General features: G+C 20.4%; 1 protein-coding gene across 1 annotated transcript; it reads left to right on the top strand.

The window, feature by feature from the left end:
* Window positions 1-806: 806 nt before the first annotated feature.
* Window positions 807-26567, top strand: LOC127290003 (zinc finger protein 729). Its single transcript, XM_051318339.1, has 7 exons — window positions 807-1005; window positions 4120-4556; window positions 5756-6099; window positions 9308-9929; window positions 13845-14204; window positions 16182-16509; window positions 20399-26567. Exons 2-7 carry the CDS (start codon window positions 4198-4200, stop codon window positions 21905-21907), a joined length of 3522 nt encoding a protein of 1173 aa, XP_051174296.1. The 5' UTR covers window positions 807-1005; window positions 4120-4197; the 3' UTR covers window positions 21908-26567.

Here is a 26567-nt window from a genome sequence, read left to right as displayed (position 1 = left end):
CTGCAGTAGTTTTGGTCAAGCAATACGATTACGATTTGAAATCGATTAAATTTGGATAAAATAAATTTTGTCCGCAATGAGGTGTTAATACTCCCTCAAAACAGTATCGCGATTTTAGTTTGTCGCAAAATCGATTGATAAAGGTGCTTTTATAAGTATTTTGTGGTCAAGAAGCAATAGATTGGTTTGAATTTTCGCGGTTATAATCACTGAATTTGATTGGCTCTAAAAATATTCAATTTTCATGTAGGAAATTAAAAAATTTGTCAAAAACCAATCAAATTCAGTGATTATAACCGCGAAAATTTAATCCAATTGACCAAGATATTGAAAGTATGAAAGCACCTTTATTAATCGATTTTGCGACAAATAAAATTCCCGTGTTTAAGGGAGCATTTCACATTTTATTTTGGACAAAATTTATTTTGCCCAAATTTTATTGGGTTTTAAAATTCGAATCGCAATCGAAAGAATGAATTAGAGAAGGATAGGCATTTTCTCGGTTCTTCTCTAACTTCCGGTTGCGATTGGCGTTTTCTATTTTGCATTGACCGGAAGTGGAAAAACGAAAGAATCAATTAGAAAACGACTGGTTTACTGTCTATTTCCGTTTGCGATTGCGTTGACCGGAAACGAAAATGGAAAAATTAATTAGAGAAGGAAAAAGATTGATGACTAACCGTCATTGTGTAAGCAGCCTAAAACTAATTCAATCCCAAACGATTCATCCCTGAACACGTCACAGTCCGCCATTTTGTATTTCTCATCGTCTCTCTCTCCTTCTTCTTTTCGTGTTCCCAACGCATCCCCCCCCTCCAAATTATTGAAAACAACCGAAGGTCGACGCTTGTGGCTCTCAAATCTGGAGTCGCATATATATTTTTGGTTAGGTTTTATAAAATATATATCTAGAAAAAAAAAAAAAAAGAAAACAGTGTTGGTGTTGATGGTGTTGGTGTGATATATATCTCGTAAAAGGAAAAAAAAAATTAATTTTCTCCACAAGTAAGTTGTTGTTTTTTTTTTTTGTAAGCCAAATAAATTTTGCTGTGTGTGTTTGGTAGAAAAAAAAAAGAAAACGATGTTTTCTGGTGTGCAAGAGAGACGCGGTTGTGTATGTGTAAAAACCCGGGTGTTGGAATAAAAAAAAAATCCAATAATTTCCCTTTTAGTTTACATTTATTTTCAATAAAACGTTTCTTTTTTTTGCCCCCCTTTCAATAGCGCTCGCGAGATTATAACAAAAAAAAAAAAAAACGATGTGAAATATTTCTATGTTTAAGAGGCTATGGCTCCTTATTCTTGTCGTCATCATTTTAATGATGATACGAAAAAAAACAATTTTCGTTGCTAGATTCCTTTTTTTTTTTTTTAATTTCCGAACATTGGTGATGTGAAAGAAAAAAAAAAAAACCGGTCAACATTTGTCTTATGCAACATTTTCTCAATTTCAACTGTTTGCGAAAAAGTTTTTCTTTCTTTTTTTCTTTTACAAAATTCTTTATAACCTATAAAAAAAAATAAATCGCCGCTCATAACCTTAACGAATATAACCTTAATTTTTGTGTTTCGAGACGTCAAAATGTTCTTTGTGTGTGTGAGTGAAATGATGAAAAAGGGATTGAGGTTGGGTTGGGGGGGGGAGAGAAAATAGGAATGTTTTATGTCCTCCTTTGGGATATTGGTGCGACAATTTCCCGTGACTTCCATTGAGCATTTAAACCGGAAGTTAGATTTGCGATGTTTTTTTACCCTAAAATGTTTTTTTTTTTTAGGATTTCGTCGTTTTTTTTTTATTTTCGCTGAATTTTTGGGTAAATTTTCTTTCTTTTTTTCTTCTTTTCAGCGAATGGTTATTTGACTAACTCCGTTATATATATGTATATAGCGTACATGTATATAGGTATATATATATATATATATATATATATATATATATATATATATGTATATCTAAATGTGTGTAAGTATATATAGGTATACATATTCATATAAATGTATCTTTATATACATATATATATATATATATATATATATATATATATATATTCTTTCGTTTTCGTCTGTTATTTTTGTTTACTTGTCATGTTAAGTGTGCCATAACCTCTTGAAATTGTATAGAGAAAGAAAAAAAAATTCTATATATGTGAGAGAGAATTTTCTAAAATAATACATAAATAAGTATAAATTAAAAAAAAAAAAAAAAAACAGTGAATTGTTTAATTTTCGAGTTTTCTCGATATAAAAGCAAATGGAGTGTTGAGTGAAAGTAACAAATTTTTTTTTTTTTGCATTTTATTGTTTATAAATTCCGTTTTTGAAGAAAATGCAACATTGCAAGTTAGTATAATTTGTTTAATTTTTACGAAAAGAAAAAGATATTTTTATTTTTTTTGGTTATGTTTGAAAAATTCGATTATCCGATATAAAAATCAATAAATTATTTTGAAATAGTATTTTTTTTAAATTATCGATGCGAAAAAAACTGAAATCTAATATTAATAATAATAATAATAATAATAATAATAATAATAATAATAATAATAATAATAATAAATTGAATATTAAAAAATAAATAAAATACTTATTTGATTCTTTTTTCATTATTTTAATATTTTTTTTTTTTTAATAAATTTAAATAATTTTTATAAAGTTTTGATTTTTTGCAATTCTTATTTTTTAATATTAAAAAAAATTTTAATATTTAAATTTTTCTTTTTAATTTAATAATTTAATTAATTATCGAATAATTATTATTATGGAAAATAATAATTATAATAATAATAATAATATAATTATAATAATTATTTTATAATAATAATAATATTATAATTATAATAATTATTTTATAATAATAATAATAATAATTATTATTATTATTATTATTATTATTATTTATATACGTAAAAGGTAAAAAGTAGTTCATTACCAAGAAAAAAATTTTTTTTATGTAATTTGTTTAAAAAAAATATTATTTTATAATAATAATAATTAAATAATTATTTTACTTTCTAAGACTGAAAAAAAAAACGATTTTATTGTCTATGAGTTTCTAAAAAAAAGGGGTTTTTATTTTTTTCCTAGGATCGAAAAAACATAATTTTAGTCCTTCAAAATTAGTATAATAATTATTTTTTATTTCCTAGGATAGAAAAAACGATTTTCCTAACTAGAAGTTAAAAAACGTTCATTTTATCCCCTATTTGCAAAAAAAAAAAAAAAAAAAAAGTCCTTAAAAATTTGTGTAATTTATTTTCTAGGGCTCGAAAGAATGATTTTATTCCCTAGAGTCGAAAAACCATAATTTTAATCCTTAAAAATTAGAATTAATTAAAAATTAGAGTCCTTATTATTATTTTTTATTTCCTATGAGTTTATAAAAAAAAAAAAGGGGAGTATTTATTTTTTCCCCAGGGTCGAAAATACATCATTTTAGTCCTTAAGAAGTAGTATAATAATTATTTTTTATTTCCTAGGGCTGAAAGAATAATTTTATTCCCTAGAGTCGAAAAAACAGAATTTTATTTCTTAAAAATAAGTGTAATAATTTTTTTTTATTTCCTAGAGTTAAAGAAATTATTTTCCTATCTAGAAGTTAAAAAAAAGGTTCATTTTATTGCCTAGTGTCGAAAAAATATAATTTTTGCCCTTGAAAATTTTTTGTAATTTATTTTCTGGGGCTAAAAGAATGATTTTATTCCCTAGAGTTAAAAAACCATAATTTTAGTCCTTAAAAATTAGAATTAATTAAAAATTAGAGTCCTTAAAATTATTTTTTATCTCCTATGAGTTTATAAAAAAAAGGGGGGGGGGTTTTTTTTATTTTTTCCCTAGGGTCGGAAAAAAACATAATTTTAGTCCTTAAAAATTAGTATAATAATTATTTTTTTTATTTCCTAAGGTAAAAAAAATGATTTTTCTCTCTAGGAGTTAAAAAAAAGGAATTTATTTTATTCAAAATTAGTATAATTTTTTATATTTTCAAAAAAAAAAAATTGTATTTTTAAAAAATAATAATTTAAAAAAAAAATTGTATTTTTAAAAAATAATTATTTAAAAAAAAATTGTTTTTTAAAAAAAATGTATTTTTTTAAAAAAAAAATTTGTTTTTATTTAAAGTGATTTCAGTGATAAAGAAGCGAAGTGGTGAATGAAAATTCAGAAAGAAAAAAGAAGAAGAAGAAGAAGAAAAAAAAAATGACGACAATTGTTGAAGAAACAATGGACGTACCAGAAGAATTAACTCTTCATTGGGCGGAGGATGTTGGCAATGTTATTCACGAGGAGGTTTGTGGCCTCGAAACGGAAATGGTTGCACAAGAAGAGGAAGTTATTGGCGCTTGTGAAGAAGTCATTGAAGAGGCAGTTGAGGAAGAAGTTATTGAACAACAAGAACAAGAAGAACAAGCTGATACTGAAATTTTAATGGTACCACAATCAAGTGACATGGAATCAATTTATATTGTTCCACAGGATCAGGGACATGATTATTTTAATATTCAAGTCACTGAGGAAGTTGTTGCCGATAGTTGGGACAGATCTGGACCCGACGATGGGTAATTATTATTATTATTATTATTATTATTATTATTTGAACGGATGATTATATTCTAAAAATCATTAATTTTCATTTTATGGAATTTCATTTCTTATTATTAATTTTGAAAATTTTTATTTATTTTCTATATTAAAGAATTTTTTTTCATTTCTTCGTATTCTTATTTTATTCAATTTTCTTAAAAACCAAATTTTTTTTGCAGAACTTTTTTTTTAACCGAAAAATCATTTAACAAAATTTCTAATTGTTTTTTGAATTTTCATTTGTCCGAAATTGCAAATGACCGAAACAATTAATTTTGACGCGATTTTTAAATTATCAAACCAATCGGTCATTTGCAATTTCGGATAAATGAAAATTCAAAAATCAATTAGAAATTTTGTTAAATGATTTTTCGGTTAAAAAAAAAGTTCTGCAAAAAAATTGGTTTTTAAGAAAATTGAATAAAATAAGAATTCGAAGAAATGAAAAAATTCGTCTGAAAGAATAAAATGAAAATTCAATGCAATTAAATTCTAGCCAATAAAAATTCTTTAAAATTCCCTATTTTAAATTAAAAAATTCGAGTAAATAAAAATTTTGACAAATAAAATAATAATCGAACAAATAAAAATTCTATAAAATGAATTTTCGGTTATATAAAAAATTGTCTATTATGGAAAATTATTTTTGATAAAAATTCTGCAAAAAAATATTAATTTGAATAAATAAAAATTCGGCTCAAAAATAATTATAACAAATGAAATTCCATAAAATGAAAATTCTAACTAATGCTTTTTAGAACATAATCATGCGTCCTTTATTATTATTATTAATTTCAAATTTTTACCTTATTTTAAATATATAATAATTATTAAAAATTTATATTATTTTATGAATTTTTGTATTTTAAACAGTTTTTTTTTTTTTTTTTGGAAAAATTACGAAAAATGTATTCAATTTATTTATTTTGAAACTTATTTGAATTTATTTTTATTTAAAAATAACTTTTAATTAAAAAAAAAAAAAATTATTTTAAACACACTTTTTGAAAGAATCTATTTTGTGAATTATTTTAACTTAAAAATAAATTTTGATTGAAAAAAAATTTTATTTTAAACACTTTTTAAAAAAAAAACTATTTATTTATTTATTTTGTAAATTATTTGGAATTATTTTATTATTATAAAACTTTTTTTTTTATTTTTTTTTTTTTAGTGTGGAAATACCAGAAACAAAAGTCTCACATGACAATTTACTTGAATATGATGATATGGAAATACCATTGCCAATTGATCAGGATTCATATACAAATACACGACCATATCCATGTGATTTTTGTAGTCGTCGTTTTCGTAAAAAGGCAAATTTAATGAATCATATGGTTGCACATCAAACTGATCGTCCACATGGTTGTAATCTTTGTGGTGCGCGTTATGTACGTAAATGTGATTTAATGAATCATTTGAAAATTCATGCTTATGCACCGTCACGCGATGGTCTCGATGACGATCTCAATGATGAGGATCCATTAATGAACGATGAAGAGGAAACGACAAAAGGTCAGTGTTTATATTTATTTATAATAATAATAATTATTATTATTATTATTTTATTTATTGTTAGGATTTTTTGCAAAAATTTTTACTTTTTCACCATTAAAAGATGTTATTTATTGCAAAGAACGTAATTACAAATTTTCATATAAAATTTGTTCATTTCTTTTGAAGTTATAATCGTTTTTTGAATTTTTTTTTGGGTCATTCTGTAATAATTATAAGTTTTTCTCAGTAAATTTGTATTTTTTTGCCTTTAAAAAATGTTATTTGTTGTTAAAAACATAATTACCAAGTTTTATAACAATCCGGTAATTTGTTTGGAAGTTATAAATGTTTTTTTGGATTTTTTTGGGGTCATTCCGTAACAAATATACGTTTTTTTTCTTAAACTTCTATTTTTATACATTAAAAGAATGTAATTTGTCGCAAAGAATATAATTACAAATTTTTATAACGATCCGTTCAGTTCTTTCAAAGTTATAACTGTTTTTTGGATTTTTTTTGGGTTATTCTGTAATAATTTTACACTTTTTTTTTCCGTAATAACTTTACACTTTTTTTCGCCTTTAAAGTATGTTATTTATTGCAAAAAACATAATTACAAATTTTTATAACGATCCATTCAGTTCTATCGAAGTTATAACTGTTTTTTGGATTTTTTTGGTGTCATTCCGTAACAAATATACGTTTTTTTTTTTGTAAATTTCTATTTTTATGCAATAAATGAATGTAGTTTATCGCAACAAACATAATTACCAAGTATCATAACGATCCATTAATTTGTTTAGAAGTTATAGACGTTTTTTTTTGGATATTTGGGGTTATTCCGTAATAATTTTTCGCTTTTTTTCGATATTTGTATTTTTTTCGCCATAAAAGTATGTCATTTATTGCAAAAAACTTAGTTACAAATTTTCATAAGGATTCGTTCAGTTTTTTTAACGTTATAACCGGTTTTTTGAATTTTTTTGAGGTCATTCCATAACAATTGTGAGTTTTATTTCCTAAAATTTGTATTTTTTCGAATTTAAAAGATGTTATTTATTGCAAAGAATATAATTACCAAGTTTCACAGTAATCCGTTAATTTCTTTCCAAGTTATAACCGTTTTTTGGGTTTTTTTTGGGTCATTCCGTAATAATTATGCGTTTTTCTTCCCAAAATTTGAATTTTTTTTTCTTAAACAAGGTAATTCATTGCAAAAAACACAATTACCAAGTTTCATAACGATGCGGTAATTTGTTTAGAAGTTATAACTGTTTTTTTAGTTTTTTTTTGGGTCCATTCATTAATAAATATACGTTTTTTTTCTAAGTTTGTATCTTTATACTATTAAAGAATGTTAATTATCACAAAGAACTCAATTACCAAGTTTAAAAAAGATCAGGTAATTTTTTTGTAAGTTATAACTGTTTTTTTTTTTGAATTTTTTGGGGTCATTCCATATTAATTTTCGCTTTTTTTTCTTTAAATTTGTATTTTTCTATTTTAAATGACTTTATTCATTGCATAGAACATAGTTACGATGGTTTATAACAATCCGGTAATTTTTTTGGAAGTTATAACTGTTTTTTTGAATTTTTTTGGGGTCATTCCATATTAATTTTTGCTTTTTTTCCTAAATTTGTAATTTTTCGCCTTTAAAAGATGTTATTTATTGCAAAAAAAAATATAATTACCAAATTTCACAACAATCCCTTAATTCCTATCCAAGTTATAACCGTTTTTTGGATTTTTTTGATGCCATTCCATATTAATTTTCGCTTTTTTTTCCTAAATTTGTAATTTTTTACTTTAAATGATGTAATTCATTGCAAAGAACACAGTTACCAAGTTTCAAAAAAATCAGGTAATTTTTTTGAAAATTATAACCGTTTTTTGGATTTTTTTGGGGGACATTCCATATTAATTTCCGCTTTTTTTCCCTAAATTTGTATTTTTCTATTTTAAATGACATTATTCATTGCATAGAACATAGTTACCAAGGTTAATAACAATCTGGTAATTTCTTTGGAAGTTATAACTGTTTTTTTGAATTTTTTTGGGGACATTCCATATCAATTTTCGCTTTTTTTTCCTAAATTTGGAATTTTCTACTTTAAATGACGGTATTCATTGCAAAGAACACAGTTACTAAGTTTCATAACAATCCGGTAATTTTTTTTTAAAGTTATAAAAGTTTTTTTGAATTTTTTTGTGGTCATTCCATAACAATTGTGAATTTTATTTCCCAAAATTTGTATTTTTTCGAATTTAAAAGATGTTATTCATATCAAATAACAGAATTACCAAGTTTCAGAACGATCCATAAATTTGTTTAGAAGTTATAATCATTTTTTGGATTTTTTTTTGGGTTATTCCGTAATGATTTTATCCTTTTTTTTGATATTTGTGATTTTTCGCCTTTAAAGTATGTTATTTATTGCAAAAAATATAATTACAAATTTTTATAACGATCCATTCAGTTCTTTCGAAGTTATAACCGTTTTTTGGATTTTTTTTGGGGTCATTCCATATTAATTTTCGCTTTTTTTTTCCTAAATTTGTATTTTTCTATTTTAAATAACGTTATTCATTGCATTGATAATAGTTACTAAGGTTTATAACAATCCGGTAATTTCTTTGGAAGTTATAACTGTTTTTTTGGAATTTTTTGGGGACATTCCATATCAATTTTCGCTTTTTTTCCCTAAATTTGGAATTTTCTACTTTAAATGACGTTATTCACTGCAAAAAACACAGTTACTAAATTTAATAACAATCCGGTAATTTGTTTGAAAGTTATAAATGCTTTTTTGAATTTTTTTGGGGTCATTCCATATTAATTTTCGCTTTTTTTTTCTAAATTTGTAATTTTCTACTTTAAATGTGGTTATTCATTGCAAAGAACACAGTTACTAAGTTTTATAACAATCCGGTAATTTCTTTGGAAGTTACAACTGTTTTTTGGATTTTTTTTTGAGGTCATTCCATATTAATTTTCCCTTTTTTCCCCTAAATTTGTATTCTTTCTCTCTTAAACGATGTAATTCTATATAAAATGTAATCTTTGATGAGAATTTTCGGTTATATAAAAATTTTACTATTTTAAAAAATTGATTTATATAAATCACAAAAACAACGCTAGTATACAATAGAAATATAAATATAGATTTGAATAAGGGGAAATATATATATATATTTTTTTTTTTTTCTCTCTTTATTTTCAAAGGTCGACGAAAGAAGGTGCAATCAAATACTCCACGTAGACGTAAAAATAATACAACAACAGCAAATAAACGTTCAATGATAATGACATCAACAACATCAACAACAAATACATCGGGCACAATTGATGAGGGTAAAGAAGTTGTTGGTAAATTAATGAATAAATCATATAATTATGTTGCCGAGGATATACGTTTAATGGAAGTTGCAAGTCGTAGTAATTCAAATCGTGGTAATAATTTACAAGCATCAAGTTCATCGCGTTGGACCGATCAAATGACAATTATTAATGAACCACCACGTTGGCCAATAACTGATCCAACAAAACCATATGTCTGTCAACATTGTGGGGTTGCATTTGCACGTGAAAAAGCATTGGCATCACATTCACGAATACACGGTGGCGATAGTCCATTAGAATGTTCAAATTGCGGTGAAATGTATTGGGATTTAAATGCATTACGTGAACATGTGAAAAATAAACATAATGCAACAATTGAAATTACAACTGATGAAATTGAAAATACCGAAACTAATTATACGGGCGATGATCGTTTTGGTGAATTTTTCTGCGACACATGCGGCGTGCCATTTCATCGTTTGGATCTTCTTAAACGTCACCGGAAGTAAGTTTCTTTTTTTCTATCTGGAAATTTATTTTTTATTTATTCTCTAAGTTTGAATTAGTATATTTTTTTTTTTTTTGATTAACAGAATTTTTATTTTACAGTTATTAGAAATAATTCAAAAAGAAATTGATAGTTGAAAATACTTATTTTGTAAAATTAATCCAATAATAATAATAATGATTTCCATTTTGAAACAGGAAAAAATACATTAATCCAATATGATCTAGTGGCAAAAAATACTTATTTTGTCAAATTAATTCAAAAATAACAGTAATAAAATTTACTTGTATTGAAACAGAAAAAAATACATTAATCCGATATGATATAAGGGCAAAAATACCCTATTTTGAAAAATTAATCCAAAAATAATAATAATAATTTCTATTTAGAAACAGAAAAAAATACATTAAACCGATATGGTTAATTCAAAAAGTATAATTGAAGTTAAAAATTATAGAAATAATTAAATTTTGAAAGAGTAATAGTTATAATTTTTTTCGAGCTAATTGAATTTTAGGCCTCGGATTATATGAATTTTTCGACTTTTTTTTTACATTTTTTAAACAAAATACGTTTATTTTTTAGTATACAATGCAAATCTTCTTCATATCTTCTTTATTTCAATTATTTAATAAATTTTTAACAACAATTTTTCACTAACATAATTATTTTTCAATAATTTTAATGAAATTCTTCATCAAATTCAAATATTTTAAACTATTTTTCAATTAACATTTTTTATGAAATTTAATAATTGTTTATAATTTAAAAAACAAAAATTAGCAAATGAAATTAGCAAAAAAAATTTTAATTCAAAATCATTTGAAATTTAATTATTTGCAAAAAAATTTTAATTATTTTTAATGATTTTTATATTCTTTGAAAATTCAATTATCTGAAAGCAATTTTTCCATTAAAAACTTTTTGGAATTCAATTTTTTTTTTGATGTGATTTCTAATAAATGTTTCATTAACAGAAATTATAACAAAATTTCTTTTATTATAATTACTGTTTGAAATTTAATACAATCTTTTAAAATTTAATTATTATCAAAATTTTCCATTCAAAATCAACTAAAACTCAATTATTTTCCAAATTTTCAATTCAAAATTAACTAATATTCAATTATTATCCAAACTTTTAATTAAAAACCAACTGAAATTCAATTATTTTCCTAAATTTCAATTAAAATTCAATTATTTTCCAAAATTACAATTCAAAATTAATTAAAATTCAATTATTATCAAAATTTTCAATTCAAAATTAACTAAAATTCAAATGAAATTCAATTATTTTCAAAATTTTAATTAAAAATCTTCTGAAATTAAATTATTTTTCAAATTTTCAATAGAAATTTAGTTATTTTAAAAATTTTTAATTTAAATTAATTAAAATTCAATTAATTTCGAAAATTTTATTAAAATTCAATTATTTCTTAAAATTCTAAATTAAACTCTTTGAAATTAAATTAATTTAAAAATTTTAATTAAAAATATTTTGAAATTTAATTATTTTTTAAATTTTCAATTCAAAATTAACTAAAATTCAATTATTTTCCAAACATTCAATTAAAAACCAACTAAAATTCAATTATTTTCCAAAATTTAAATTCAAAATTAACTAAAAATAAATTTTTTTCAAAAACTTTAATTTAAATTCAATTATTTTCCAAAATTACAATTCAAAATCAATTACAATTTAATTATTTCTAAAAAATTTCAATTAAACTTTTCCAAATTCAATTATTTTAAAAATTTTAATTAAAAATCTTCTGAAATTAAATTATTTTTCAAATTTTCAATAGAAATTTAGTTATTTTAAAAATTTTCAATTTAAAATCATTTAAAATTCAATTAGGTAATTTCAAAAATTTCATTAAAATTCAATTATTTCTTAAAATTCTAAATTAAACTCTTTCAAATTCAATTATTTTAAAAATTTTAATTAAAAATATTTTGAAATTTAATTATTTTTCAAATTTTTAATTCAAAATTAACTAAAATTCAATTATTTTCCAAACATTCAATTAAAAACAAACTAAAATTCAATTATTTTCCAAAATTTAAATTCAAAATTAATTATCAAAATTTTCAAAGCAAAATTAACTAAAAATAAATTTTTTTCAAAAACTTCAATTTAAATTCAATTATTTTCCAAAATTACAATTCAAAATCAATTACAATTTAATTATTTCTAAAAATTCTCAATTAAACTTTTCCAAATTCAATTATTTTAAAAATTTTAATTAAAAATCTTCTGAAATTAAATTATTTTTCAAATTTTCAATAGAAATTTAGTTATTTTAAAAATTTTCAATTTAAAATCATTTAAAATTCAATTAATTTCAAAAATTTCATTAAAATTCAATTATTTCTTAAAATTCTAAATTAAACTCTTTCAAATTCAATTATTTTAAAAATTTTAATTAAAAATATTTTAAAATTCAATTATTTTTCAAATTTTTAATTCAAAATCTACTAAAATTCAATTATTTTCAAAAATTTCAATTAATAATTAATTATCAAAATTTTCAGTGCAAAATTGAAATTGAAATTCAATTATTATCAAAATTTTCAATTCAAAATTAACTGAAATTCAATTTTCAAAAACTTCAATTGAAATTCAATTATTTTCAAAATTTTCAATTCAAAATCAACTAAAACTTTATTATTTTCCAAATTTTCAATTCAAAATTAATTAAAATTAAATTATTTTCCAAAATTCCAATTAAAAACCAATTAAAATTCAATTATTTTCCAAAATTTTAATTCTAAATCAACTAAAATTCAATTATTATCCAAAATGTCAATTCAAAATTTTCAATGCAAAATTTCTATTGAAATTCAATTATTATACAAAATTTCAATTCAAAATTAATTATCAAAATTTTTAATGCAAAATTTCATTTGAAATTCAATTATTATCAAAATTTTCCTCTCAAAATTATTTAATATTCAATTATTTTGAAAAATTTCAATTCAAAACCAATTAAAATTCAATTATTTTCAAAAATTTTTAATTCAAAGTCAATTAATATTCAATTATTTTACAAAAATTTCAAATGAAATTCAATTATTTATTCAATAATTAAATTTTAAATTGAAAATTTTTGATAATTATTTGATTTTTAATTGATTTTGAATTAAAATTTCGTGTAATAATTGAATTTTAGTTTATTTTAAATTGAAATTTTTCAAAAAATAATTCAATTTTATTGGGATATTTTTTTTTAATTATAAACAATATTGTTAAATTTCATAAAAAAATTTAATTGAAAAATAATTTTGATATAATTTGAATTTGTGATGTATTTCATTAAAATAATTAAAAATAATTAATTTAGTGAAGAATCATTTTAGTTGAAAATTTGTTAAATAATTGAATTGAAGAAGATCTGAAGAAGATCTACATTTTATACTAAAAAAAAAAAAAAATGTATTTTATTTACATTTTTTTTTCAAATATAAAAAAAAAATGTCGCATTTTATTAAAATAAGTCGATAAAAGTCGTATTTTTTTGAAAAAAGTATAATCCGAGGCCTGTAAGCGTATAATTTTCATTATTATTATTTAATGTGTAGTAATATTCTAATAAATTAAATTATTATTGATAATATATTAATCTTTAATTTCTTTATAACAAACAATTAAATACTCAATTTGGCGCGATTGCGCGCGTTTAATTTTGCTAGTTATTTCTAATAAAATAATTTAAAATTATACCTAATTATTATTATTATTATTATTATTATTATTATTATTATTATTATTATTATTATTATTATTATTATTATTATTATTATTATTATTATATTTTTTTCGGGTAAATTCATGCGCTTCTATTTATTTAAGTAAGAGATTTTTTTTATATTTTTAAAAAAAATTTATTTTTTTCTTTTTTTCCAATTTAGAACTCATGTGAAACAAGAAATGGATCTCATGGAGGGATCGAGTCAACAGCATGTTTGCACAGTTTGTGGTGAATGGTTTGAAGAGGCATTGGCATTATTGGCGCACGCTGAACTTCATGCACGTTCACATAATCGTCGTTGTTTATTGTGCGGTGAACGTTGTCGTGACGATGCCGATGTTGCTGAACATGTGCGACAAAATCATGCCGATGATGCGCCACCAAATACATGCAATCTCTGCGGTAAAACATGCAAGGACAAAAGAAGTTTATTGAAACATGCATGGATTCATAATTCAGATAAAAATTGTAATTGCACCAAATGTGGAAAACGATTTCACAGCAAGGCACGATTACGAAGGTGAGTTTTTTCTAATATTTTTTCACATTTTTATTTAATTCTTTGAATTTTAGAATAAAAAAAGTAATAATAATAATCGAATTAAAAAGATTAATTTTTTAAAATTGCAAAATAAAATTTTTATTTATTAAAAATAGTTTTTTTTTTTTTTTTTGAAAATTTCTTTTGAATAAAAATTAATTTTTTTCTTTATTACTTTTTTTTTTTCTAGACACATGTTGTCGCATCGTAATAAAAAAAAAAAAAAATTACAATTCAATTATTTCTAAAAATTCTAAATTAAACTTTTCCAAATTCAATTATTTTTCAAAATTTCAATAAAAACTGAAAAATTCAATTAATTTTTAAAATTTTAATTATAATTGGTCAACAACTTTTTTTAATGTAAAAATCTTAATGAAACTTAGACAAAAATTGAATTATTTTTTCAAATTTTCAATAGAAATTCAGTTTTTTTTTCAAAATTTTCAATTTAAAATCAACTAAAATTCAATTATTTTCTATAATTACAATTCAAAATCAATTAAAATTCAATTATTTCTAAAAATTCTAAATTTAAACTTTTCGAAATTCAATTATTTTTCAAAATTTCAATAAAAACCGAAAAATTTAATTAATTTTTAAAATTTTCAATATAAATTCTGTTATTTTCCAAAATTTTTAATTCAAAATCAACTAAAATTTAATTATTTTCAAAAATTTCAATTGAAATTCAATTGTTTACGAAAATTACAATTCAAAATCAATAAAAATTCAATTATGTTCGAAAATTTTAATTGAACTTTAATTATTTATTATTATTATTCTTATTTTTCAAAATTAAAATTGAAAATCAATTAAAATTCAATTATTTCTAAAAATTCTAAATTTAAACTTTTCGAAATTCAATTATTTTAAAAATTTTAATTGAAAATTTTCTGAAATTCAATTATTTTTCAAAATTTTCAATAGAAATTTGAAAAATTCAATTATTTTTCAAAATTTCAATAAAAACCGAAAAATTTAATTAATTTTTAAAATTTTCAATATAAATTCTGTTATTTTTCAAAATTTTTAATTCAAAATCAACTAAAATTTAATTATTTTCAAAAATTTCAATTGAAATTCAATTATTTACGAAAATTATAATTCAAAATCAATAAAAATTCAATTATGTTCGAAAATTTTAATTGAAATTTAATAATTTATTATTATTATTTATTATTTTTCAAAATTGCAATTCAAAATCAATCAAAAGTCAATTATGTTCGAAAATTTTTAATTAAACTTTTCGAAATTCAATTATTTTAAAAATTTTTAATTGAAAATTTTCTGAAATTCAATTATTTTTCAAAATTTCCAATAGAAATTCGAAAAATTCAATTATTTTTCAAAATTTCAATAAAAACCGAAAAATTCTATTAATTTTTAATATTTTCAATATAAATTCTGTTATTTTCAAAATTTTCTAATTCAAAATCAACTAAAATTTAATTATTTTCAAATATTTCAATTGAAATTCAATTATTTACGAAAATTACAATTCAAAATAAATAAATATTCAATTATGTTCGAAAATTTTAATTGAAATTTAATTATTTATTATTATTATTATTATTATTATTATTATTATTATTATTATTATTTTTCAAAATTAAAATTCAAAATCAATTAAAATACAATTATTTCTAAAAATTCTAAATTTAAACTTTTCGAAATTCAATTATTTTAAAAATTTTAATTGAAAATTTTCTGAAATTCAATTATTTTTCAAAATTTTCAATAGAAATTCGAAAAATTTAATTATTTTTCAAAATTTTAATTATAATTTGTCAAAAAAAATTTTTTTTTTTTCTTTAAATAATAATAATAATTGAATTAAAAAAATTATTTTTTTTTATTGCAAAATAAAATTTTTATTTATTAAAAATAGTTTTTTTTTTTTTTTAATTTCTTTTGAATGAACAAAATTAATTTTTTATGAATTTTTTTTTCTAGACACATGTTGTCGCATCGTAATAAAAATGTCGCATGCGACGAATGCGGCGAGGAATTTGCCGATGGTCGAACATTGATGAGCCATCGACATTCGCATAATAAAGAACTTGGTGGACGTTCATTTCCATGTCGTGAATGTGGAAAAACATTTGGCAGTCGTAGCTCACAGCAAATACATATTCGCATTCATACTGGCGAACGACCATATTCATGTCGTTTTTGTTGGAAGGCATTTGCCGATGGTGGAACATTGCGTAAACATGAACGTATTCATACAGGCGAAAAACCATACGGATGCACTATTTGTCCACGTGCATTCAATCAAAGAGTAAGTCACTGTTTTTTTTTTTTTTTTTTTTTTTAATTTAATCAATTTCTTTCTTTTTTATAATTTACAAAAAGAAATTAATATAAATTTATAATTTACAAAAAAATATTTAGAATAATTTATAATTTACAAAAAAATATTTATAATAATTTATTATTTATAATAATTTATAATAATTTATTATTTATAATAATTTATAAATTACAAAAAAAAATATTTCTAATATGTTCAGTTTTACAAAAAATATATTTATAATAATTTATTTATATTTATAATTTTTTTAAAATTACATTGATTAATTAATTTATTATTTAGGTATTTATTTATTTATTTATTTAATAATAAATGGGACAAAGTTGCTTCAGTATTTTTGATACTAAAAGTAAAAATATTATTTATTTAGTAGCAGTTAATATAGGCCTTGGATTTTTTGACAAAATTTTTAAACAAAATACGCCTTTTCTTTAAATATAAAATGCAGATCTTCTTTATTTTTATTATTTAACAAATTTTTAACTAAAATTTTTCTCTAAATTAGTTTTTTTAAAAAATAATTTTAATGAAATTTTTTGAAAATTCAATTATTTGAAAGTATTTTTGAATTAAAAACATATGAAATTCAATTTTCATCTATAATTTCTAATAAACAGAAATCACTAAAAAAAGAAAAAAATTCAATTCAAATTATCACTTGAATTTTGATTAATTTCAAAAATCTGAATTGTAAATTTTGGAAAATTGAATTACTTTTAAATAATATTGTTATCTAAAATTATTTTGATAAAATAAATCACTAAAATTAATAATTAAAAATTCTATTATTATAATTATTGTCTGAAATTGAAGAAAATATTTTGAAATTCAATTATTTTTAAAAATTTCAGTTTAAAAGCATCTAAAATTTAGAATTATTTTTAAAATTTTTCATCTAAATTTCTTTTTTTGAAATTTAATAATTTCAATTATAACTCTCTCCGGAAATTCAATTATTATTATTATTTTTTTATTTTTTTTTTATTTTTATAATATTCTTTAAAAATTCAATTATCTGATAACATTTTTTAATTTAAAAAAATATCAAATTCTTTTTTTTGTCTGCAATATTTAATAAATTTTTCATTAAAAGAAATCATTAAAAAATTTAATTATTTCTAAAAATTTATTTATTCTCAATTCATTAATTTTCCAAAATTTCAATAAAAGCCTAAAAAATTCAATTATTTTCCAAAATTTCAATAAAAACAGAAAAATTCAATTATTTATCAAAATTTTGATTATAATTTAAAAAAAAAAAAAAAAACTTTTTTCATATAAAATTTTTAATGAAAATTAGACAAAAATTCAATGATTATCCAAATTTTTCAATAAAAAATTCCAAAAATTCAATTATTTTTCAATATTTTAATTATAATTTGTAGAAAACTTATTTTTCTTTTTTTTTTTAGAAAAATCTTAACGACAATTTTTTATTGGAATTTGCCAATTCAAATCTATCAAAAAATTCAATTATTTTAAAAAGTTTTAATTCAATTTAGCAAAAAATTCAATATTTAAATATTTTAATGGAAATTATTAAAACAAAAAATATTTTTTTTTTTTATAAAAACGGACAAAAATAAAATTATTTTCATAGAATTGCCCAAAATTCCAAAAAGTTCTAAAAAATTTATTTATTATCAATATGAAAAAATTCATTACTTTCCAAAATTTCAATACAAAACTGAAAAATTAAATTATTTTTCCAAAATTTTAATTATAATTGATCAGAAACTTTTTTTTAATATAAAAATCTTAATGAAAATTAGACAAAAATTAAATTATTTTTCAAATTTTCAATTAAAATTCAATTATTTCTAAAAATTCTAAATTAAACTCATTCAAATTCAATTATTTTAAAAATTTTAATAAAAAATCTTTTGAAATTTAATTATTTTAAAAAATTTTAATTCAAAATCAACTAAAATTTAATTATTTTCAAAAATTTCAATTAAAATTCAATTATTTTCGAAAATTACAATTCAAAATTAATAAAAATTCAATCATATGTTTAAAAATTTTAATTAAAATTTAATTATTTTCCAAATTTTCAATTTAAAATCAACTAAAATTTAATTATTTTCTAAAATTACAATTCAAAATCAATTAAAATTCAATTATTTCTAAAAATTCTAAATTCAACTTTTCCAAATTTAATTATTTTTTAAAATTTCAATAAAAACCGAAAAATTCAATTAATTTTTAAAATTTTCATTATAAATTCTGTTATTTTCAAAATTTTTAATTCAAAATCAATTAAAATTCAATTAATTTTGAAAATTTCATTAAAATTTAATTATTTTTTAAAATTCTAAATTAAACTCTTTCAAATTCAATTATATTAAAAATTTCAATTAAAAATATTTTGAAATTCAATTATTTTCCAAATTTTTAATTCAAAATTAACTAAAATTCAATTATTTTCCAAACTTTCAATTAAAAACCAACTAAAATTCAATTATTTTACAAAATTACAATTTAAAATCAAATTAAAATTCAATTATTATCAAAATTTTCAATTCAAAATTAACTAAAATTTAATTATTTTCCATTTCAATTCAAAATTATTTATCAAAATTTTCAATGCAAAATTTCAATTGAAATTCAATTATCAAAATTTTCATCTCAAAATCAACTAAAATTCAATTATTTTTGAGAATTTTGATTCAAAATTAATTAAAATTTGATTATTTTCGAAATTTTTAATTTAAAATTAACTAAACATCAATTATATTCCAAAATTACAATTAAGAATTAATTAAAATTTAATTATTTCTAAAAATTCTAAATTAAACTTTTCCAAATTCAATTATTTTTTAAAATTTCAATAATAACGAAAAATTCAATTAATTTTTAAAATTTTTATTATAAATTCTATTATTTTCAAAATTTTTAATTCAAAATCAACTAAAATTTAATTATTTTAAAAAATTTCAATTGAAATTCAATTATTTTCGAAAATTACAATTCAAAATCAATAAAAATTCAATTATGTTCGAAAATTTTTATTGAAATTTAATTATTTATTATTTTTCAAAATTACAATTCAAAATCAATTAAAATTCAATTATTTCTAAAAATTGTAAATTAAACTTTTCCAATTTCAATTATTTTAAAAATTTTTAATTGAAAATTTTCTGAAATTCAATTATTTTTCAAAATTTTCAATAGAAATTCGAAAAATTTAATTATTTTTCCAAATTTTAATTATAATTTGTCAAAAAAAAAATTATTTTTTTCTTTAAATTTTAATGAAACAATAACATTAATTTTTATTTAAAGTAAAATACTTATTAATTTATTAAATTAAATTAAAATAAAAAAAAAATCGTCTCTTTTCAAGAATTTAAATCTAAAAAAACTTTTTTTTTTTTTTTTTTTTTTTTTTTTTTTTTTGCGTCTTAATCGATCCAAGGTCTGTTAATATTATTTATTTGTGACTCGATCTGAAAAGAAAGGGATTTTAGAAGCAAAGAAATTAATTAAATGTTATGTTTACGGTAATTTAATAATTTTTATCTTAATTAAAAGTTTCTTTTTTACTTTTGTAAAAATCAATTTTATTTTTTTTTTTATCAAATTTTTTTTTTTTTTATCAAACAATAATAAATAATTTTTTATTTCTATCAATTATTTAATCTCCTTTGTGTATTTTCAATTATAAAATTAAACATTTCAAAACATAATCTATATTTATTTTTGCCTCTAAAATCCCTGTCGTCACAAAAAAAAAAAAAAAAAGAAAATGCTAATAACTAGTAAAGAAAAAAAAAATAATAATTTGCTGCTAAATAAAAAAAATTAAGTTTTTCTTTTTGAAATTTAATTTTCTTCAATTTTTTTTTGAAAATAGGTGGTTCTTCGTGAACACGTGCGAGCCCATCATTCCGGTCCCGATCCAAAATGTCACGGCAGTATGACACCATATTTATGTAAAGTATGCGGCGAAACATACGCAACATCAGACGAAATTGTTGTTCATATTATTCAGCATTGCGATGAAAATACAGCGCTAAGAAGACAACCACAATCGGGACCAAGAAAATATAAACGTCGACGTAAAGTTAAAAGCCATGAAAATACAACTGTTCAACGTGTATCCGAAAGTTATGATATTATGGATGGACAATCAGATTCCGATGATAATGCAAAACGAAAAGTTGCTCGCAAAACAAAAGCACCACAACAATCTCAACAACAACAACAACAACAATCTCAACAGCAACAAAATCGTTCAAATGATGAAAATTATCAAAATGTTCTTAAAACATTTGAGACATCATTACAAAATGTTAATACAAATATAGTTGCAACAACAATCACCAAAGTTTCACCAATAAAAACGCCTAAAGTTGGTAAAAAAAAAATGAAACGTGAGGAGAAAAAAATTGAGCCGCCATTAAATTCAACAATGGGACGTTCAAAAATGATACATACACAAAAAACACGTGTACCAGTGGAAATTGGTACTGAGGGTGTGAAAAAGGGACAAAAAACAAAGACAATGATAACAAGAACACCAAAATTAATAAACGAAGGACATAAATTGGGAATATTTCCCGGTGGCGAAAGAAATAGACCAAGAACGAAAAATGTTAGCTATCATGTTGAGAATAAAAATCAAATAACACCGGCGACATTTCCAGTTGGTGAAGAAGAAAAGGAGGAGGAGAAAAATGTTTCCTCACCAGAAATACCGGAAGAAGAAGAAGAAGAAGAAGACGAGGAGAATCAGAATATTTGTAAACCAATAATTAATGTGAAATTAGAACCGGGATTGAGAAATCAAAATCAAAATCAGGTACAAAATCAAAATTTCAATCACGATGATAAGAATATAAAGAAAAAAATTGTTAATAAACGTGGAAGAAAGCCAAAAGGAATTGTTATTAAACAAGAGCCAAGGGAGGAAATTGATGATGATTTAAATACAACAACAACGGATATTGTAACAGAAGAAATTGGACAAATAGAAGAGGAAATAATAAATGAACAAATTGTTGACGGTAGTGAAATGGAAGTTGCATTTGAGGCGAATGTTGTTGCAACTGAGGAATCAATACTTCCGGATCTTGATAAAGAAATAACGACGGAAATAACAACAACAACAACAACAGAAGTAACGGCAGATGAAATAGAAACGGAAACATTAAATAATAAAGAGAATGTGAAAATAAATGTTAAAGTTGAATCAACGCCGCAACGTGTTGTTGCTGCGCATAATTTAATAGCGCCAAATGATGAAACGGCGGAAACAATAATTCCCGATTCATTGGAAAGTTTGGAGCATACATGCGAAATGTGTTCGGCGGTATTTCCGAGTCATGCGGAATTACTTGTTCATGTGCCGATACATATTTGATTTGTGAATTGTGAGGGAAGAAAAGAAGAAATTCAAGAAAGAAGAAGAAGAAGAGGAAGAAGAAGAAGGAGGAGAATGATGATGATGATGACAATGCGGCGTCGCCAATAAATAGGAAAAAAATTTTGAAACACAAAAACTGGAATCGATCAGTAAATTGAATTTTTTTTTCTTCTTTTTATATTCAATATTTAATATATACATATATATATAAAGTTTATATTTAATTTTTTCAACAAAAGGCACAATTTTTTTTTTCTGTCTTTTTTTCTATTTTTGCTTTTTCTCTTTTTTTTCCTCTTTTCTCTTTGATTTTTTTTTTTATTTTCTGTTTCTTTTCTCTTTTTTCAATTTTATGATTTAAAATGTAGATTAAAAAAATAGATTATTTTTCTCTTTCTTTTCTTTTATTAAAATTTTCTATTTTTGAAATTGTTCAATTTTTAATTTCAAAATTATTTTGAAAAAAAAAATTCTTTCGACGGAAAAAATTGAAAAATATTGGAAAATGATTCTTTTTCTTCTTCCTTTTATTTTTTTTTCAAGTAATAAGTAAATTACAAAAAATTAGGAGAAAAGAATTGAAATTTAGAAAAAAATATTCTTTTTCTTTCGTTTCCGTTTCTTTTTCTTTTTTTTTTTTTTTTTTTTGAGATAAAAAATAGATAACAAAAAAATCGAAGGAAAAAATTGAAAAAAAAAGAATAGAAAAATTAGGGGAAAAAAAATTCTTTCGACGGAAAAAATTGAAAAATATTGGAAAATGATTCTTTTTCTTCTTCCTTTTATTTTTTTTTCAAGTAATAAGTAAATTACAAAAAATTAGGAGAAAAGAATTGAAATTTAGAAAAAAATATTCTTTTTCTTTCGTTTCCGTTTCTTTTTCTTTTTTTTTTTTTTTTTTGAGATAAAAAATAGATAACAAAAAAATCGAAGGAAAAAATTGAAAAAAAAAGAATAGAAAAATTAGGGGAAAAAAAATTCTTTCGACGGAAAAAATTGAAGAAAATAATAGAAAAAATTAGGAAAAAAAAATTCTTTCGACGGAAAAAATTGAAGAAAAGAATAGAAAAAATTAGGAAAAAAAAAATTCTTCATTAAAATTTTCTATTTTTGAGCTAAAAAGTAGATAATAAAAAAATCAAAGAAAGAAATAAAAAGAAGAATAGAAAATTAAAACAAATTATTCGTTTTTTCTTTTCTTTTCTTTTTTTATTTTCTCGTTTTGAGATTAAAAAAGTAGATAAGAACAAATTTTTTGAGGTAAAAAAATCGAAGGAAGAAAGCAATGAATAGAAAATTAACAAAAAATTTGTTTTCATTTTCTTTTCTTTTTTTTTTTTTGAGATAAAAAATAGAGGGAAAAATGGAAGAAAAGAATAGAAAAATTGGGGACAAAAAAAAAAAGGTTTAAATAGAAAAAAAAGAGAAATGAATGGAAAATTTTTTAAAAAATTAAAATTTAAAGAGAGATAGAGAGAGAGAGAGAGAAAAAAAAATGGAAAAAAGTTTCAAAAAAAATTTAATAGAAAAAAAGAAAGAAAAGAATGGAAAATTTTGAAAACGAAAAAATAGGGGAAAAGAAAACTGAAATTGGTGAAAAATAATTACGAAATGGGACAAAAATAGAAAATTTGAAAAAAGGAAATTTTTTCTATTTCTTTTTTTTGTATTTAAAAAAAAAAAATTATTTCAATTTCTACATTTAAAAAAACGGAAAATAGTAGAAAAAAAGGGAAAATAGAAGAAAAGTACAGAAAATTGTGAAAATAGAAAATTTTTCTTTCCTTTTATTATTATTTTCTAATTTAATTATTTTCTTAATTTTTCTATAAAAAATGATTTTCTCCAAAAAAAAAAAAAAGTAAAATATATTTCTGTATGATAATTGTTTTTTTTTTTTTTTTTCTTTTTTTTTTTTTTTGCTTTCTTTTTATAGGGAGAAAAATTATCATGAGACGATAAAATTTTTCGCCTCGTGAAAACTGAAGAAAAAAAAGAAAGAAATTTCGAAGCTTTTTTCCGCGATTAAAAAAATTCAAAAACAAAAACAGATTTTTTTCTTCTCACTCTTAGAATTGGATTTATTAAAAGGTGAGAAAATATTTTTTTCTTGCACGGATTATTTATTAAAAAAAAAAAAAAAAAACAATTTTATTTTCTAAAATTTAAAAAATTTAAATAAATTTCTAGAAATTTTCCTCAGCTTTTCGAAAAATTTAAATTGTTTTCTTTTTTTTAAAGCTAATTTTGAAAATAATTAAAAATTTTCTTACGATTTTTCTAAAGAAAAAATTAATATTTTTTTGTTGTTGTTTTTTTATTTTGAAAATTTTTCATATATAAAAATGGTTTTTTTTTTATACAAAAATAGAAAAAAGAAATTAATGATTCAATTGGAATTTCAAAAAAAAGTCTAATCCAAAAATTAGAATGAAAAAAGAAGAAAAAAAAAAGCTCAAAAATTTCAATTATCAGGGAAATTATTTCACTTTTTTTTTCCTCCTACATTTTTCTCCACGAAAATCTTTTTTCCTTCTTCTCTTATATATAATAATAATAATAATAATAATAATTATTATTATTATTATAATTATAATTGTGTTGTCTCTCGTGTTCAGTATTTTGTCTCTTTAATTAATTGAAAAGAATTTTTTTCCACGGTTTTTGACGATAGATTAAAAAATTTTTTTTCTCTGAGATAATTGAAAAAAGAGAAATTTCGCGACGCATTTTGCATTTTTTTTTTAAATTTAAATTTAAAAAACCAATTTTATTTTTGTTATTTCTCTCAATTTTTTTTTTTTTTTTAAATATTAAATTGAATATTCTTTGATATTTCATTAATGAAATAAAATTTTTCACTATATTGTTTCTCTAAATGAATTTCTTTTAATTTTCAATAAATTAATAATTTTAATATATTTATTTAATTTTTTTTTGTTTTCTTAATTTCATTGAAAAGAAAAAAAAAAATGAAAGAAGACACATTTTTTATTTTAATTTTTGAAATAATTCAATCAATTTAAATAATTTATTGAAAATTGACAAATTTTTTTTTTATTATTTGTTTTTTGGTTTTCATTTTCTTTTTCTTTTTTTTTTTGTCTTATTTATTGTCAAAGTTTATATTTAAAAAATTATTTCAATAATTGCAAAGTGTTAATTGCTGTTAATTTTTCTTGTTTTTCATTTTAAAAATTGTTTTTCTTTCTCTTTCTCTCTAACTTTCTTATTTTCATCATTGCATCTCTTGAAATTTTGAAATTTATAATAATAATAATCAAAATTTTCCCAAAAAAAAAAAAATGTACTAAACTGTAAAAACAAAAATCCCCATAGAAGCAATTTCAAAAAAACCTCCGATAAAAAGTAAAAAAAGAACAAACAAATTTTTTTTTTTTTTTTTTTTTTGACAAAAAGAAAATAAAAAAAAGTATTTTTGTTAAAATTTCATTGTCTTTGTGAATTTGAATTGAAAATGATTTTATTCTCGAAAAAGTTTTGTCCCTTTTTTTTTTAAATAGAAAAAGAAAAATGAGGCGATGCCGTGAATTAATTTTTTTTTTTTTTAAACTATCCTATGTGTTGTACATTCTTTTTTTTTCTCTTCAAAAACAAAATTTATTTAAATAAAATAAAAATCGTCAATTTTTTTTTTTGGAAAACGTAATTCTTTTAGAATTACTATACCAAAAAAAAAAAGAAAGAGAAAAAAATAAATTAAAAAAAAACGACAAATTACAGAAGAATAAAAAATGAACTGTAAATATATTTCGATGAGTTTTTTTTCTCCAAAAAAAAGAAAATTCTCATCTCTAGATGTTTTTTAAAAAAGTAAAAAAAAAAAAAAAAAAATTAATATTTGTATTTGGCAAAATGTCTACAATAGAGCAGGCTAATTTAAATATGGCACATAATCACAAATTTGTATTAAAAAAAAAAAAAAAAAAAATACAATACAATACGAATCTTTAAATAATTTTTAATAAAAAAAAAAAAAAAAAAAAAAAACTGGAAGAATGTAGAGAAAAAATATGATTCGTTTTATTGAATCATTTATTAAAATAAAAAAAAATAAAGATTCCAAAATTTGTAAGTAAAGGTAAAAAAATATGAAAAGAAAAAAAAACAAAAAAGTATAATATAAAGGTTGCTGTTTAATCTCTTGATAAGTTTAAATTCTAAGGTCTTTAGTCTTTTAATTATAAATATATATATTAAAAAAAGAAAAAAAAAAAAAAAAAAATGATGTGTTGCATGGAAATGAAAAAAAGTCTTTTAATCTTTCTGAAAATAATGTCTCTTTATCACACACATACACTTACATATACACAAAAAATATATATATATATATAAATAAAAAAATATATATATTTAGCTTCTATGTTTAAAAATAAAATAATTAGAATGAATTATCTAAAAAAAAAAAAAAAAAAAAAAGATAAAACATTCGTTCATTATTATTACTTGTATATGTATAAGAATTTGGACTTTCCTCGAAAACAGGGGAATTGCGTTCATGAGAATGTAGTACATTGTACATATTATTATATTGATATGATACGGTGGCGCAATTTACTGTTAGAAAAAAAAATAATATTAATAATAAACTTAGTCTGTATTTTTCTTTGAATAAAATAATTATTAGATACATTAA

This window comes from Leptopilina boulardi, unplaced genomic scaffold (genome assembly GCF_019393585.1).
Source record: "Leptopilina boulardi isolate dan_hultmark-lab unplaced genomic scaffold, ZJU_Lbou_2.1 LbouV2_55, whole genome shotgun sequence".
NCBI classification, from domain to species: Eukaryota; Metazoa; Arthropoda; class Insecta; order Hymenoptera; family Figitidae; genus Leptopilina; species Leptopilina boulardi.
The sequence above is the reverse complement of the archived record's forward strand: the minus strand, read 5'-3'. Positions and strand labels throughout refer to the sequence as shown.